Source organism: Eucalyptus grandis, chromosome 1, assembly GCF_016545825.1.
Source record: "Eucalyptus grandis isolate ANBG69807.140 chromosome 1, ASM1654582v1, whole genome shotgun sequence".
Lineage (NCBI taxonomy): Eukaryota > Viridiplantae > Streptophyta > Magnoliopsida > Myrtales > Myrtaceae > Eucalyptus > Eucalyptus grandis.
Genome location: NC_052612.1, coordinates 13001193 through 13019102, shown reverse-complemented (window position 1 = coordinate 13019102; position 17910 = coordinate 13001193). Strand labels below are relative to the sequence as shown.

General features: G+C 38.8%; 2 protein-coding genes and 1 non-coding gene across 4 annotated transcripts; all 3 read right to left on the bottom strand.

The window, feature by feature from the left end:
* Window positions 1–7510: 7510 nt before the first annotated feature.
* On the bottom strand, window positions 7511–9617 carry LOC120293561 (pentatricopeptide repeat-containing protein At1g12300, mitochondrial-like). Of its 2 annotated transcripts, none has more exons than XM_039313250.1 (2): window positions 7851–9617; window positions 7511–7566 (listed from the first exon to the last, which is right to left on the bottom strand). In XM_039313250.1, the coding sequence occupies exon 1, from the start codon at window positions 9486–9488 to the stop codon at window positions 8058–8060; it is 1431 nt and encodes a 476-aa protein (XP_039169184.1). In that variant the 5' UTR covers window positions 9489–9617; the 3' UTR covers window positions 7511–7566; window positions 7851–8057. The 2 variants fall into 2 exon arrangements, with proteins under 2 accessions (XP_039169184.1, XP_039169225.1); XM_039313291.1 differs by having other exon boundaries at window positions 7517–7566; window positions 7856–9617.
* A 2957-nt stretch (window positions 9618–12574) lies between these two features.
* Window positions 12575–13175, bottom strand: LOC104433193. Its single transcript, XR_005551570.1, has 3 exons — window positions 13086–13175; window positions 12874–12975; window positions 12575–12763 (listed from the first exon to the last, which is right to left on the bottom strand). It is a non-coding gene; the product is annotated as an uncharacterized LOC104433193 (transcript).
* A 452-nt stretch (window positions 13176–13627) lies between these two features.
* On the bottom strand, window positions 13628–16712 carry LOC120295499 (pentatricopeptide repeat-containing protein At3g22470, mitochondrial-like). The gene has a single exon (XM_039316711.1). The coding sequence runs from the start codon at window positions 16630–16632 to the stop codon at window positions 13951–13953; it is 2682 nt and encodes an 893-aa protein (XP_039172645.1). The 5' UTR covers window positions 16633–16712; the 3' UTR covers window positions 13628–13950.
* Between the last annotated feature and the right edge of the window lie 1198 nt (window positions 16713–17910).

Here is a 17910-nt window from a genome sequence, read left to right as displayed (position 1 = left end):
CTCAACCACCCTCACTAGCAAACCAACAATCCACAAAAACCGCCGAGATTTCTCAGATCCCTTCGCCGAAGCTCCGCCACCGCATACAAAAGATTTTTCCACCGCCCATCCCTCCTCGATCTAGACTCACCACCTTCATCGGAAGTAGCCATCCCTTCGCCGTTGCTATTGCCCTGTCACTAGAACCCCTGCTGCGGTGATGCAGCCCACCAGTCAACCGAACCGCTCCATGATGTCGCCACCTCGCCTCCAACGAGCTCACGCCATCGTTGCTCGGCTTGGTTTGGCCGAGAAGACCAAGCCAACAAGAGGCCGAGGGCCTTGTCGCCCAAGGGTGGCCGCCCGGTTATTCCAAAGGCCCCTTAGATCGAGACCTCACTACCACCGCTTTGCCATCGCCGGAGGTCATTGGTTTTTAGTTTATGTGAGTCAATTTCCTAATTTCTGATTAGGGGTTGATTACATTCCTCAAGAGTATGATTAAGTTAAATAGGATTAGAAACTAGTTTAGTTAGGATAATGACTAGTTAGGTAGTTAGTTGAGATGAGATTAGATAGTTAGACTAGTTAGTTAGGTTGGTTGGATTATTTAGTTAGAGACTTAAATATTTAGTTAAATGGTTAGACTAGAAGGATATTGTAAGGCATTAGTTTAGTTAGGCATTTTAACAATTGGTTCTAGTTATAATCAAATTGAATTTTTAGTGAAAAATTATAAATAGTAATTAATTAAATAATTAATTTAAATGATTCAATTATAAATTAGTTAATTATTTAATATTTTCTGGAAATTATATTAGATAGCCGATGACCGAAATTCCGTGCCGATTGTAGTAGCATATTCCATTTATGCCATGGATTGTTAAATTGTGCAATTGAATGATGGTTGTTAAATGTGAATATTTAATTCAAAATGATAGAATTTTTGTATTTAATTAGAAAATATCCAATGTCAAGTTTTGGACACCGAAAATGTTTTTAAGTATTATATCAAATCAAGGTAATTTTAAAAGAGATGATAAAAATTTTCTGGTTCGATCTGACCGTATTCCTACACACAATTATTTTATCATGCATTTCTAACACGAAGAAAAGAGGCCGGGATCACTATTTTAATTGAGGTATTTGAGTGCAATATACGGTGTCCTGAGCCGAAATTGAACGAATGCATGTATGATATGAGATACCGTCACGAGCCTTTGGGGCCGAACGATACTCGTTCGAGAATACCCCAAGTTAATAGATGCCGGTCGTAGTGGAGGCTGGACCGGTGGTCCTTTGAGAAATGTCGTCTAGATGTAGACGTTGTCGTGCTCAATGGTGCGAGACGAAACCTAGTTAAGTTGGAAGACTGCTGATTGTTAAGTTGGCCGTGACCGATGGGTCATAACCAATTGGAACACATGAATGATTGAGATTGAGGGGCCAGATTCGGAGACGGAATTGTGTGGTGCGGTATGGGACGTACCATAACGATTTGGTCTAGTAATCGGGACCCGTGAATCGGTGATGATATATATTTATATGTGTATACATGTCGAGATGTTCCAATGATGCATGATTTCAATATAATTATATGCAAATTGAATGGTACTGACATGCAGGACGACCACTGGTGTTACGTGAGTTTGGCGGAGATATGGTTATGTTGCAAGTGAGTGTACTTTTCTCCTAATCAGGATTTAGGGGATGGAATCACTGAGACATCGTCTCATTGGTTATTATATAACCATTTTGAAGTCTTTAGATAGAGGATTGTCAAGCGAGGTGCAGGGATTCACAAGAAGTGAAAGCTAGGTTTTTATTTAGTCTCTGTCAGATGTTGACGAGTCTTCTGTCTAGTTTGGATAGTGGGCGACAGTTCAGCCTTTTGTTATCTAGAAGTTTGACGTGATCGCAAGGGACTCTGGTCCCATGGACAAAAAGCTCAGAGCATAGATAGCCTAGAAGCTCTTCTTTTTGAAATAGATCCATGTGGTGTTAGACTTTTTTGTATATATATGTTGATGTATTATAAGTATGTTTTGTGAAAATATTATCCTATATTTCTATCCCACTTTTATGTTGTTTGAAGATTGTTATTATGTTTCCACTTGTGCCAAAAAACGAATGGGTCGGTGATACTTCATGGGACGTCGCAAATTTTATTAACCATAGAGGGATGTGCATGCGCTCGAGGTTCGGGTCGTGACAGAAAAAGATCGATTAAGAAAACTCCTTACTCTATTATAAGAGTCTTGTCTAATAAAGATTCTTGAGCGTTTCAATAGATTGTAATCTCATTTATATCCTTGTCATGCAAGACGAATGTTTAAGTACTAAGATTTGTCCTAAGACTCTAGAAAAAAAAGAAATAAATGGAAACTGTTCTTTACGCTAGCGCGGTCGAAAGTTTGATGTATGTTATGATATATACTTGAGCCAACATATGTCATGTCGTGGGGTTAGTGAGTCAATATCTATTATCAATCAAATTCTGATCAAGTACACTATAAAATAGTGAAGAAGATCTTAAGATATTTGAAAAACACTATAAACTATCGACTTTGTTATCAAGGGAATGATTTACGCTTGTTAGGCTACTCAGATGCCAATTGAGGAGGAGATCTAGATGAGCGTAAATCAATTTATGGATATGCGTTCTTGCTTAATGAATGTGCAATTTATTGGAATAGTAAGAAACGAACATGCATGGGTTTATCTATGATGAAGACAGAATTTTTTGCGTGCTCTACAGCAGTGCAAGAAGTAGTATAGCTAAAATGTTTCTAAGAAAATTCAGTCATTGTCACTGAGGTTCTAAGACTAATTACAATTTATTATGATAGTCAAGCAGCTATTACGTATGTGAAAAATCCCAAGTATCATGATAGGACAATAAGCACATTGATATAAAAAAATCAATTTCATTAGAGATATAATAGCGCATATGGAAGTGATGCTTCAATACATTTCAACTCATAGAATGGTTACTGATCCATTTACAAAGGCTATTCCTAGAGATGTGTTCTTAACCCACTGGATATCTCTAGGGTTACATAGAATGTGATATGTATTATTGTAGATGATAATTTGTTTATGTATATATGCATTATACTAATTTGTCTTTAGTGATTTTATATTTTATCAATAAGTACAAATCCATAATAAGACTAGCACGAACACGCATATATTGTTGAAAAATATATCGGCAAGTAATGATTAACTCACTCACACGAGAAATCACCTTCGGTGCTATAGTTAGCACATTGAGATGGGATGTTATGTACATATAAATACTGAAAGAGTAAATTTAGTACATAAAATAACACATTGCCTTGATTGGAGTCAAGATGAGATCTGCAATTTGTATGTAATAAGGCCGAACATGATAATCCCACAATCATGTATGTTTGTAAGATGTCGGATGCAAGTACTTAATTAGGCGTTGTAGAAAGGGAGCTAATATAACACTTGAGCTAAACATGAGTACGTGAGAAGCACGTGACTATATTTAGGTTAAACTCATATAATGAATGTATTTAATAAATGACATATGCTCTTATAGCTAAAGAAATCCACTATAGTATATTATTCATACTACATGTGCATTGTATGACTAACAAGGGAAGGTGAGTGAAATTATCCCTATTTACTCATCATATGATCCCTTGAGATAATTTATAATTTACTTTATTTTGTGTCATATGTTACTTATGACTATATTCTCGAAGTGAAAGATAAATGTTACTAATTTAGCATGTTATTGACCGTCATGAATAAATATAGATTTATGGGACGTGTCTAAGAAAACAGTTGTTTTGAAATGAAGAAAAACATGAGTGCGAATGAAGATTATCGTTGTTTTACGATCGATCGATCAATTATATCGTCTTTTGTGGTCTTAGATATAATTGTAAATATATGATGTTATGATAATAGTCAAGTATAACCTTTAAGGGATAGGTATATTTGGTATTATATAGCAAAATATGTCTGGGGCACTATGAGACATCAATTGTTTATTTCTTTTTAGGGTTATAGCTATTATGTCATCCCTAACAAGTGCATAATTTGAGCTTCTACATGCAAGTATACTCTCTAGTCGTACGGCTTTCTTGCCAATATGAATTGTTTCTAAAGTAAATGAACATCGAATGTCTTATATTCTTGATATGTCCGAGTGGGAGATGTTATAATTTATTAGTACGTCCACAATAGGGTGCGATTAAGATGCGCTCGTTCATCTTAATATATTATGATGAAGAGATACTCTTTTGAAAGGATATGAAGGAAGTCATATAAATAACTTATGGAGATAACTGCTAGTGTGGTTGGCAGAAAGAACGTTTTGAAAGAAAGTTTTCTCTTCTTTTTCTCTCTCCATCAAAGAATGAAAGGCATTTCATTACTGCTTTAAGAAGATAATCGACGTTAACACTATGAAAATTGAATGTTTTCCTTGTAATTGCATTCGGAGCATCATGAAGTCTTATTATCTGTCGTTCGCTCGTGATTCAACGTTTGTTCCACGGTAAATTGTTCATTGCGCATTGAAAATGTTAGTCATTTCTTCCGCTGACTTTCTTCCTACATACTCCATGAGCATGTGTCCTACGATTGACCACACAAGCAAGTGATGGATGGTGGTTAGAACAAAACACAAATTGAAATCGTGAGTGCACACTTTTAGAGCCCCGATTAAATAACCTTATATTCAAGCTCCATCCATAACTAGATACATACCGATTTTTCTTGTGAGCATATTTGCCTAGTATCCATCCACATAGTTAATAACGTAATCCTACAAATAAATCTTTGGGCTATTTCTTTAGATGTATCATCTATTTTGTGAGCTCCAACAAGGTATCTCATGTGATGCATGTGAATGCAATGATTTATGTAAATTTTTGAGTTCTAGTCAAGCTAAGATAGAATAGGTTAAATGCTATCCAATATAGGATGCAAATAGAGGAAACAAGCATTCAACGAATAAGCAAAGGAATCAAGTATCTTCTTGATTAAGTTGTCTAGAATTGTTGTGGTTAATGAAAGATAACTACATAAAAATAGATGGCCCTTAAATGAGAGTACTGGACGAAAAAGGATAGGAGCAACATCAGTGACGTACACATGAATATTGAGGGACAATTGAAACATGGCTAGACCCTCAATAATTCCAAAAAAGAAAACTCAGGATTATCAATGATTCGTGGGAGAGAGCGATGAATTTGTGTATGCTCAAATTGTACAGTTATGTGCAACTGTTGCTCAAATAGTAAAAAGGACACGTTAGCCAAAGAAAAAGGACAAATGCAAACTAAAGAAATACTTTGAATTACTTAAACAGATCAAATTGCATATCTAGCCCTCAGCAAAATATAAAATTGCATTGTTTCCATTCTATAAACAAATAGTTAGAAGCTTTTAAGATTGTTTATGCATTGGTACCATGGAAGAAAGCTTGAGATACTAATCATAGAAGAAAACCTATTGGGTACAACTGCTATAAATAGTCAGGACTTGAGCCTATCAAGGTACAAAGTTGGGTTGAGAGAAAATTAAGGTATATCACATTATGGATACTAATAATGCTACTATTGTCCTCTTGATGTTCAATGTTGTCAAAGGTGCCCTGAACAATGGCATAGTTCATTGGGCTTCCAATACTGGTTCCCATTGAAGTGGTGATCCTTATGCAAACAGTGTGGCTTATGCCCTCGAGGACACGACGACCGTGATGTCTAATCACATGGACTACAACTACTCCACTGCATCTCCTTATCCCGCAACAACTGCCTATGGTCACACTTTAGCCAAGCACTTTCTTATAGCCACTGTGGCTGTTAAATCCTAAATACTGGTTAAGTAATTTGGCGCTCAAGTCGAGCTTGAAGATTGTAGAATGAGGTACGAAAACTACTGGTTAAGTAATTTGGCTCCAAACATAGAGAACCTTGTTTGAATGGTAACGGCACTGGGATGTGTGTTGCTTAAGTGTGTTGAAGAATAAATGCTCTAGCCATGTATCCTAATTTATATTTTGCGTGGTTGTTTCTGCCGTTCATGTTGTCATGTTTATTGTGGGAAATGATATGATATGTGTCTCCTATACTTTTTTTGTTAGTTTAAAGTTCTCAAATTGCCTTTTTATGACCGAGAAAACCTGAGAAAGCAGCTAAAAGCTAATGACTCGTATGAAAAATAATATTTGCATTATCTAATTTGCACGTCATTGGGTTTGTTCCTATGATACTTAAGCGAGTCTTCAAGGGACGGCAGTACGCAAATAAGAGGACGTGCAGGATAGTGCAAAACCAAAAGCCGGAATCAATAGAAGGAAACGCTGCATAAAGGCTAAAAGAAATGGTAACGATTTTGCTAAAGCCGCTTGTGAATTTGACATATACGTTGAACTCGGCACAACTCCCTGTTGAAATTCCAAAAGAAATCACAATGACTTTGTCCCTAGTATTTGCATACGGATCACTACTTGAAAATCATTAAGGAGGTCGAGAACATATTTACAGCATACAAGACAGATGCCACGTGAGGATTCAGTCTTTTCGTTGCCAAGAAAATATTTCCAAGAAGCCAAATCAGCAAAACAGAAACTATGTCAAATCAATTACTGGTCATACCACATAAGGGTCATCCGCATAAACCAAAATAAGTACAGAGGATGAGCTAATGCATGAAAAAGAAAATGGACTTATCAGCATAGGATTGAACCAAACCAGCATCTACTAATGCAGCAGGAGATACTTAAGAAACCAATTTTCTCTGAAGATTTTACTTTTCATCGTAAAAGTGGCCTTGCTTCAGTTGATAAGCCAATGAACCTGCGTTGTCAAATCAGGAAACGGGCAAAGAGACAGCCAAGGAGTTGATCCTCTTGAGATATATACACAACTTCAATTTGAACCTTTTGCTTGACAAGTTATTTTTTCTGAGTTCAATTGATCATGTCTGTCGTGCTATCCACGCGTGAACTTAGCTCAAAGACTCATCTCTGAAACGCTTGCATGCTACTATGACTGGGTCAGCAAACAAAGAGTAGAGGGCATGCCGAGAGGCAGATTGTCCAGGGAAATCCTACTGTTGTAAGTGAGACACTTAAAAACAAACAGAAAAATGTGCTCCGAGTCAGTAATTAAAACAAGACAAATTTGGCAAGGAATGTACCTCTATTGATCGGGAAAGTAATTCAATTGATGCAGTGGAAAAGATGATGGAATTTACATCATCTGGGCCTGACCACGATGAAGTTGATTGTTGCTCGCTCAAGGCGGCTAGCATTGTTTGTCAACGGTGTTCATGTTCACCCATCGTCAGATGCTTTTCGGAAAATCCCTCGCAGTGCAAGGGGGAAGATACTTCAAGTAGCTTTCATACACTTGTAACCACATTCCTTAGTCAGCAAGTCGTCCCTCAAACTTCGCTGTTATTTGCATGTAAGAAGAAGAGCAAATAAACCAAATATATAATCAACCTATGGTGATAATCTGATACACAGCTTGACCCAAATGTACTCCACTGCCGATTCAAACACCATCCACTTCAAGGTATGCCTCTTCTTTGAAATATCTATGGTAAATAGGACACTGAAAGGATCAGATTGTGAAAAGAGAAAGTGTATAACAGAAAACTAGGATCTCTCTCTCAAAGCACATACAACATAGGCTAATCAGGATTTATGGCATAATATACTTCATTACATAGTAAAGTTATCGCTATTAACATCTATTTAATACAATATCATCCTCAGACTGCTTGATCATTTGTATGAATTTCCCTGTTTGAAAAACATTAGGCACCAAAAAGCACTAACAGATGAGTACACATAATAGTTCAATACAGAGATTTCGTACCGAACCTAGATATATGAGGATAAAAATCCACCTTATACCCCTCCAAATATTTGCCATCTTGGGCAGTTCGATTCAGTGAATTGTCTCTCAGATTTGAAACAACTTCATCAATGGGACATGGGACACAATGAGAAGATGTTTGGAAGAAAACTTGGCATTAATCTGATTTACTCTTCATCACATTTCAGATGAAAACTTGGACAGAACTCAGAGACAATGGATAGTTCTCCTAGTATAGGAAGAAGTTCCATTTATCATGAGATATTTGATCCACAACTCCATTGTCGCTACATCTGCAGAATAACCCCTTTCAACCATTTCATTGACAAGTTGTGCTGCTCTAGTATTTTCGTTATTTCTTAGTAGTCCTTGGATTATTGTGTTGTAAGTGACACCATCTGGAAAGCATCCATTTTCTTCCATCTCCTTTAGAAGCAGATATGCTTCCTCCGTACGTCCTGCTTTGCACAACTCATGCATGAGAATGTTATATGTCCACACGTTAGGTTGCAAGCCTTGAGCATGCAAACAATCAAACAGCCCCTTTGCACCATTGAGTTTTCCAGCATTACACGTGCCATTTATTATCTTCCGAAGCAATGTCATGGCCTTGTCAATCTGTCGCATTTTACACAAGCCATCCAGGAAAGAATACAAGGTATAATGATTTAGATACAGATCACGAGATTGCATCTCATTAATTAGCTCCCCCACGGCTTCAAGGTTCCCAACCTGGCAATATCCATTTATGAGAGTGTTGTACGTGATGACATCAGGATTCAAGCCCCTTTCAAGCATTTCTTGGAACAGTATTTTTGATTTGTCAATTCTTTTCGCTTTGCAGTATCCGTTAATCAACGTGTTATAAGTAACAACATTAGGTGAGCAGCCTCTTTCAAGCATCAAATTAAGAACTGCCAGAGCATCATCCATCCTATTTTGCAAACAATACCCATTCAACAATGCATTATGAGTGACGCTATTAGGCATTTTACCTAATTGAATCATCTGGTTGATTATGGCCTCTGCTTCTACAAGCATTCCCTCTTTACAATGTGCATCCACCAGAATATTGAAGGTTAGAACATTCGGCATGACTCTGCATTGCACCATATGACTCAGCAGTCTTCGAGCCTCTTCCAAATGGCTGGAATTGCAAACTCCTTGAATGACAGAGGTATAAGTAACGACGTTCGGTTCAATTCCTGACTTCATCATCTTCTCCGACAAGACTGTAGCATCTTTCCATTGGCCTAGCTTGCACAAGTAATGAACCAAGGAGCTATAAGTGAATATGTCGGGTTGGATGCCTCCGCTCGTCATCTCTTTCAACAATACGAGAGCATCTTCCATCTGGCCTACATCGCACAGACCATGGATCAAGGTGTTATAAGTAACAACATCGGGTTCGACGCCTTTTCTACTCATATCTTCATGGAGTCTCAACGCCTCAGTGACCAATCCCTCCTTGCAAAGACCATCAATTACTATGTTGTATGTGAAGGAATTGATGCTGCAGCCTCTCTCTTCCAAGTCCCTCAGCAATTCAATCGCCAATCTGGTGTTACCAGCCCTGCATAACCCCTTTGCGATTATTGCATACGTGGTCTCATTAGGTTCGGGGCCATTTCGTCCCATATCATGAGGAACCTCAGTGCTTGATCAGTTTTGCCCTGAATAAAGAGACCATCAATTAAGGTACTCGATGCCACCACATCGATGGGAAACCCAAGCTTCAAGATTCTGCCCAGGATAGACAAACCCAAATCGATCAGGGAAATCGTCAGCCAAAAATGATTATCTTCAAGTCCTAATGAATGCAGCTGCTCAATCAAGCGGATGGCAATCGAGTAGTGCTTCATCCTCACTACAGCACCCAACAGAAGACCGAAATCCCGGGGGGAAGGCAAAGGGTCCGTCTTCATCATTGCACCGAAGCAACGCTGGGCATCGCCGACGCTCGAAAACACACCACCATTCCTGCAAATTTTCCTCACGTGACTCAAGACCTCGCTGGGGTCATCTAAAGTAAGGTTAGGGGTCGAGGAAAACCGACGACGACGACGGCGGCGAGAGGAGAGAGGGAGGATGGAAGGGGATGATGGATGGCTGGAGATCGCAGTGGGCGCATGAAGAAGGAGGAAGATGGAAGAAGCAGGGCGGAGGAGACTCGTCGGCTTCATCGTTCTGGGGTCTCTCTCTCTCTCGCTGTCACACACACACGAAGCACGCTTAATAGCTCAAAAATTGCAGGCGAGAACATGAAATTCAATTTAATTGGGAAATTGATAATGACTCTAATGGTAAGTGCACGAGAGTTTCTCCCAATGCGACGGTAGTAGCTGAAAAATTGCAGGGGAGAATATGAAATTCAATTTATTTGAAAATAGATGACACCACCGATGGTCCGTGAATTTTACTAATTTGGAGTCTTTTATTCAAAACAAGGATCACATTGACATTAAAAAGAAATAATTTAAAGACCCAATTGAGCTAATTTAAAGTTCATGGATGACTTCATACATTAGACATAGTTGAAAAACCTAACTACACCTATTAAAATTTTTGGGAAGACATGGACATTCTGTATATTAAACAAAAATCCATGGAGCTATTAGTGTCATTGTCACAATATGAGAATAATCCTACTAGCAATTACGTACCCTTTTCATTTACCTTTTAGCAATTACGTACCCTTTTCATTTACCTTTTATTAAAATATTTGGTCAATTAATCAAATAGAGTAGCTAAAAATATTTCAGAAGAAAGGAAAATGAGAGAAATCGCTTCTCATCGTCTCCATTGACTTTTTAACACAAAGCAACTTTAAGATAAAATTTCAAATAAAAACTTGGCATGTTTTTATTTTCTCAAATAAGACCCAAAGTAAACCTTATTTCAAACAACGACATGAAGTGCCATCATTTTTTCAAGTAAACGCTTAAAGTAGATCTTATTTCAAACAATGGCCTGAAATAATTATATCTATTTCAAGGCCTGACTTTCCAATTAGTCAAGATTATTTTGGCCATTTGCCTTTTTTATTGAATATTTTCCTTTCTTCTTTTCTTTTTCCCTTTTTCCTTTTCTAGTTTTTCTTTCTTCATTGCTGCTAGTGGCTAGCCACCGATGATGCTGGAAAGGGTTGGGCAAAGATTGACCTTGGTGGTTGCTAGTAAGGGCCCCTCGTTGGCCACAAGCGAGGCCACCCTCACTAGATTTAGTGAGGGTCGGCTTGACCTGGGATGACGAGGGCTCAACAACCCTCACTAGCCACTAGCCACTAGCACTAGGCAAGGTAGGTGAGAGTCCCCTCGCCCAAGCATTAACAGCCGATGTGGGTCACCAAGCCCTCGTTGGCCCTAGGCAAGGCTGACCTTCGCCACATTTGGCGAGGGTGGCCTTGAGCATAGCCAACGAGGTTAGCATATCCCTTGCTAGCCCTTGCCAGCGGTCGACAAGGGTGGCCAAGCTCTTACCAGCCCTTACTAGCGACAACCCTTGGTGACGACCTCTCACCATCGTCACATTAAAAACATTAAAAAAAAGGGGGGGAACAAGGAAAGAAAAGAAAATAATAAAAATAACCTAAAATTAAAATTGTAATTGGACAAAAACACCCTTAACCGGTCAAAATGTTTAGTTAGCCAAAGACTGATGAGGTCAAGCTCTTATTTGAAACGACCATAGCCACTTTATGTCTTTATTTGTAATAATCATAATCATTTCAAGCGTTTATTTGACACAAGGTTTACTTCGAGCCATTGTTTGGAATTTTCCCCAACTTTGATGACTAAAACATCAATATTATCTTGAATATACTTTCCTTGAAAAAGACGGTCAATATTTTTAATTTAAGGATTTATTTGTTTTAAGAAAAATGAAAGACTTGAAAGACATTTCCCTAAAAAATGATTGGTTATGTTGCTCTAAATAATTAGCCAACAAAAAATATTTTCATTATCGATAATAATTTGTGCCTGAACTTTATTGTGGACGATAAAAATATTTTTCGTTCATATATTTTTGTTAGCAATACAATTGATTATATTTAGAAAAATATTTTCTAAATCGTGATTTTTTCACGAAACAAGCGACCCTAAGACTAATCAAATAATTGATTTGACTTCCAGTTCCAATACGTTAGAAAATACAAGTAAATCTTATATATTGAAAAAGTCTATGCTGATAAACATAGCTGCTCAGTGCACGGAATAATGAACCTTGCAATTCCAAGAGGCCAACATGTTGATCCACGCTGCGCCATCCCTAAAAATTCTTCTTACAAAGGCCTGGTCAAATTGATGACTGGTCACCGAATGACCAGATGAATAGGATCAACGCCGGTTTTGACTGTATCTTGACCAAACCGGGTCATTGAGAAAAACCAGAAGCGACCATGGTCCGGATCCCAGTTGAATCGATTAAACCGGTCCATTTAATCCTGTCAGGTTTTAGGATTAGCGGAATCATATCTTTCTTGTCCTACAAATTATCTCACCAATGAACGGATTACCTGTGGTAAAAGATGCAATCACAAATAGGATAAACGTCCAAGTTTCCATAGCCAATTACCCCACTTAATCTGATGAATTCAAGTTTACTCTCGCAGGGCATACTGTTCTTTGAGGGGAAAAAAAGTACTTTTTTCTACCCCTCTCTCTCTCTTATTTACGTTAGATAAAAGCCTTTTTAGTGCAAATAAAAGGCATTTGTCTCTTATATCCAACCACCAGCTACATTGAAGCGTAATAGCTTGTTTTATGGACAGCACAGCTTACCTACACTAACTGTTCCCTCCAGAAAGAACTTCAAAGTACTTGGGTCGGGTTTTTTGTGTTGACTGACTGCAATGAAGTTGGTTGGTGTCGCTCAAGACTTCTATGCGGTTTGGCATTGGCCACTGGGAATGTCTGTCAACAGCGTTCATGTTCACCCATCAGCAGAGGCTTTTCTGAAAATCCCTAGCAGGGCAGAGGAAAAGTTACTGCAAGAAGTTTTAATACACTTGCTGCCATGTTACCTTGTCGGCAAGAAGCAGAGGAGATAGTTTCCTTATTATTTGCCATGTAAGAAACTAAGAGCAGAGGGCACGATGAGAGGCAGACCGTCCAGGCAAACCCTGCTGTTTTGAGTGGAACACGCAAAAACAAACCAAAACACGTCTTCCTCAGTCAGTTATTAAAACAGTAAATTGGCAATGAATGTACTCTATTGAGAGCGAAAGAAAGTTACATCCTACAGGCCTGTCTGTAATGAAGTTGATTGGTGCCATTCAAGATATCAACGTGGCTTGGCATTCGCAATGTCTGTCGGCAGTATAGATGTTCACCCATCGCTAGACACTTTTCAGAAAATTCCCCGCAGAGCAAGGAAAAGATACCGCAAGTTGTTTCCATACACTTGCAGCCATGTTCCTTAGTCAGCAAGCCATCCCTCCAACTACGCTGTAAGAAGCAGAGAAAATAACCCACATATGTAATGGACCTGCGATGATAGTCTGAGTACCCAGCTCGCCACACGTATTCACCACCATTGATTCAAACTGCCCATCACCATGATCATATACCATCCACTTCCACCTGTGCATCTTCTTTTAAGAACTACGGTAAATAAGCCATTACATTACATTATCTCCCTCTCTCAAAGCACATGCATTACACCCCAGGAAAGGACATTGTTTTCTTTAGTTCCATTTTGAGGAAGAGGCCCAAGATATTTGTGTATAACGTCTGAATTGCATATAGTACACAGTTAAGTTATTGCTTTAACATCTATTTAATTCAAGAACATCCTCACACCGCTTGATCATCTGTATGAATTTCACCTGTTTGATAAATATTAGGCACCAGAAGCACCAACTGATGAGTCCATGTACCAGTTAGATACAGAGACTTATTACAGAACCTAGGTATCCAATAAACAAACTTCACCTTCCACCCTTCCAAAAGCCTCCTAATGAAGCAAGAGAGAGCATCTCCCTGACTTAAAACAACTTCATTAATGGGACATGGGACTCAATGAGATGATGAGTGGAAGAAAACTTGCCGTTGATCTGGTTTACTCTGCATCACATTTCAGCTGAAAAGGCGGACAGATCTCACACACAATGGAGAGTTCGACTGGAAAAAGAAGGAGAAGTAGTTCCATTCGTCACAAGATACTTAACCCACAACTCCATCGTCCCTACGTTTGCAGAAAAACCCCTTTCGACCATTTCTCCAACAAGTTGTGCTGCTCTCGTATTTTCTTTATTTCTTAGAAGCCCTTGGATGATGGTGTTATAAGTGACACCATCTGGAATGCATCCATTTCCTTCCATCTCCTTTAGCAGCTCATATGCTTTCTCCATGCATCCTCCTTTGCACAATCCATGCATGACAATATTATATGTCTGCACATCAGGTTGCAAGCCTCGAGCATTCAAACAATCAAACAGCCCCTTAGCATCGTCGAGCTTTCCGGCATTACACATGCCATGGATTAGGATATTGTAAGTCACGATATCTGGGACCAATTTGGAATCTTCCATCTTTCGAAGCAATATCATGGCCTTGTCAATCTGCTGTGTTTTACACAAGCCATCGAGTAAAGCACTCAAGGTATAATGATTTGGAGATAGATTGCGAGACTGCATCTCGTTAATTAGCTCCACCGCAGCTTCAAGGTTCCCAACCTGGCAATATCCATTTATGAGAGTGTTGTACGTGATGACATCAGGATTCAAGCCCCTTTCAAGCATTTCTTGGAACAGTATTTTTGATTTGTCAATTCTTTTCGCTTTGCAGTATCCGTTAATCAATGTGTTATAACAAACAACATTAAGTGAGCAGCCTCTTTCAACCATCAAATTAAGAACTGCCAGAGCATCATCCATCCTATTTTGCAAACAATAACCATTCAACAATGCATTATAAGTGACACCATCTGGAATGCATCCATTTCCTTCCATCTCCTTTAGCAGCTGATATGCTTCCTCCATGCATCCTCCTTTGCACAATCCATGCATGACAATGTTATATGTCTGCACATCAGGTTGCAAGCCTCGAGCATTCAAGCAATCAAACAGCCCCTTAGCATCATCGAGCTTTCCGGCATTACACATGCCATTCATTATAATACTGTAAGTCACAATGTTTGGGACGAATTGGGAATCTTCCATCTTTCGAAGCAATATCATGGCCTTGTCAATCTGCTGCATTTTACACAAGCCATCCAGGAAAGCATTCAAGGTATAATGATCTAGAAAGAGATTGCGAGATTGCATCTCGTTAATTAGCTCTGCCGCGGCTTCAAGGTTCCCAACCTTGCAAAATCCATCCACGAGAGTGGTGTATGTTATGACGTTAGGAATCAGGCCCCTTTGAAGCATTTCTTGGAAAAGCATCTTTGTCTTGTCCATTCTTTTCACTTTGCAATATCCGTTGATCAACGTGGAATAACTAACAACATCAGGTGAGCAGCCTCTTTTAACCATCCGATTAAGCACTTCCATAGCATCGTCCATTCTATTTTGCAAACAATAACCATTCATCAATGTACTATAAGTGACACTATTAGGCATTTTACCTGATTGAATCATCTGGTTGATTATGGCCTCTGCCTCTACAACCATTCCCTCTTTACAATATGCATCCACCAGAATAGTGAAGGTTTGAACATCCGGCATGACTCTGCTTTGCACCATATGACTCAGCAGTCTTTGGGACTCTTTCAATTGGCCGGAATTGCACACTCCTTGAATGACAGAGTTATAAGTAACCACGTCTGGTTCAATTCCTGCCTCCATCATCTTCTCCATCAAGACCGTAGCATCTTTCCATTGGCCTAGGTTGCATAAGCAATGGACCAATGAGTTATAAGTGAATATGTCGGGTTGGATGCCTCCGCTTGTCATCTCTTTCAACAATGCCAGAGCATCTTCCATCTGGCCTACACCGCACAGACCATGGATCAAGGAGGTATAAGTAACGACATTTGGTTCGACGCCTTTCTTACTCATGCTTTCGTGGAGTCTCAGTGCCTCTGTGATCAATCGCTCCTTGCAAAGACCATCCATCACTATGTTGTATGCGAAGGAATTGATGCTGCAGCTTCTCTCTTCCCAGTCCCTCAGCAATTCCATCGCCAATCTGGTGTTACCTGCCCTGCATAACCCCTTGGCGATTATTGCATACGTGGTCTCATTAGGTTCTGGACCTTTTCGTTGCATATCATCGAGGAAACTCAACGCTCGATCAGTTTCGCCCTTTATAAGGAAACCATCAATTAGGGTGTTCGATGCCACCACATCGATGGGAAACCCAAGCTTCAAGATTCTGCCCAGGATAGACAAACCCAAGTCAACCCGCTCTAACCGGCAGAAGCAATTCAACGAAATATTCAGCCAAAAGTGATTGTCTTCAATCCCCAACGAATGCAGCTGCTGGATCAAGCGGATGGCAATCGAGTAGTGCTTCATCCTCGCTATAGCACCCAACAGAAGACTGAAATCCCTGGGGGAAGGCAAAGGGTCGGTGTTGATCATTTTACCGAAGCAACGCAGGGCATCGTCGACACTCGAAAACCCACCGCCACCAGCTCTGCAAAATTTCCTCACGTAACTCAAGAGCTGGTTCGGGTCGTCTAAATTAGGGTTAGGGGTCGAAGAAAACCTCCGGCGATCGCGAAACGAGAAACGGGCACGAGAGAGATGAGGGAGGGAGATGGAAAGTGGAATGGGATGATGAATCGCTGGAGATCGCATCTTGAGCACGAAGGAGAAGAAAGACGGGAGCCCCATGAACACACAAACCTAACCAAGGCGACTCCTATCAGCTTACGGGTGCTTGAAAGACTCCTTTTCGATTTCCTTTAAAACGAGTGAGTGATAAGAAAAACAAAATAAATGCATTAGAAGTTTTAAAATTTATCATAAAAATGTAATTAAGTTTTAAAATTTTTAAAAAGTATAATTAAATCCTAAAGTTTATTAAAAAATATAATTAAGTCCTAAAAATTTTATAAAATACAATCAACTCCTAAAACTTATCAAGGTGATTCAATTTAAGTCTTTTCATTGATTACTTTTTTTTGAAAGTTTTGAGACTCGGTTACATGTTCGAGACAAATTTTAGGATTTTATTGAACTTTTTGAAAATTTTAAGATTTAATTGAATTTCCGTGACAAGTTTTAGGATTTAATTGTACTTTTTAAAAGTTTTAAGACCCAATTACATTTTCATAATAAGTTTTAAGACTTCTAATATACTTATCCCTAAGAAAAACTAAGGTAGAATCATTTTAGTGAAATTCAAATTATTACACACTTGTTTAAACAAAAAATCTATGCATAAATTGATGAAAATATTTCGCCCTTTAGAACATCGAAAATTATTTTCCAAAGGAGTTACTAGACATCTGCATTTTGGAACAAAAACTCTACTTGTGCATGAGAGATCTAAGACTCATTTCTAAAACCCTTGTTCATGTGCTTAATTTCTCAAAAGTCCATACGCAAGTCATTGGCACCCGAATAGTGTAAATGTAATTAGGAAAATCAAATTAGATCTTACTTTTCAAATGACAAAAAATATGTTTCGATTTTGTTTTTTCAAATTCCACCCAAACTTAGAAAATCGACTTCCTTGAAATTAGAAATGTAACATTTTGCATTAAACAAATAGAGTATTTGAGAAAAATCTTAGTAAATTGATGACCAGATTCTATAGGTAGACTCGAGAACTTTTCAATAAACAAAGAGGGTGGACAACCATTGCAATTACTTTTTAATATCTTTCAACTTAGATCTTTTTTTTACCCCTAAAAATTGAGCTAGGACACTTGTGGGTTCTAGGCCAACGAGTGGTTCGACCAACTTGGAGAAAGAGACAACTTTGATGGTAATGTCGTATTCCTCATCTCCACCAAAAATGAATGTTAAGGTGATCAGGCTCCAAAAGTGTGCCATCGCTTGTATGAGACTCGCTTGACACTTAACCCGAAGAAGAGATATGAGGTAACCAATACTTTTTTCCACAGCGTTGGTCTCCTTGGTCTATAATTTATCCATCATGCCAAG

Bases quoted from the DNA above. Each gene is read 5' to 3' on its own strand.
- LOC120293561 (XM_039313250.1), bottom strand. From the start codon at position 9,488: ATGGGACGAAATGGCCCCGAACCTAATGAGACCACGTATGCAATAATC.
- LOC120295499 (XM_039316711.1), bottom strand. From the start codon at position 16,632: ATGGGGCTCCCGTCTTTCTTCTCCTTCGTGCTCAAGATGCGATCTCCA.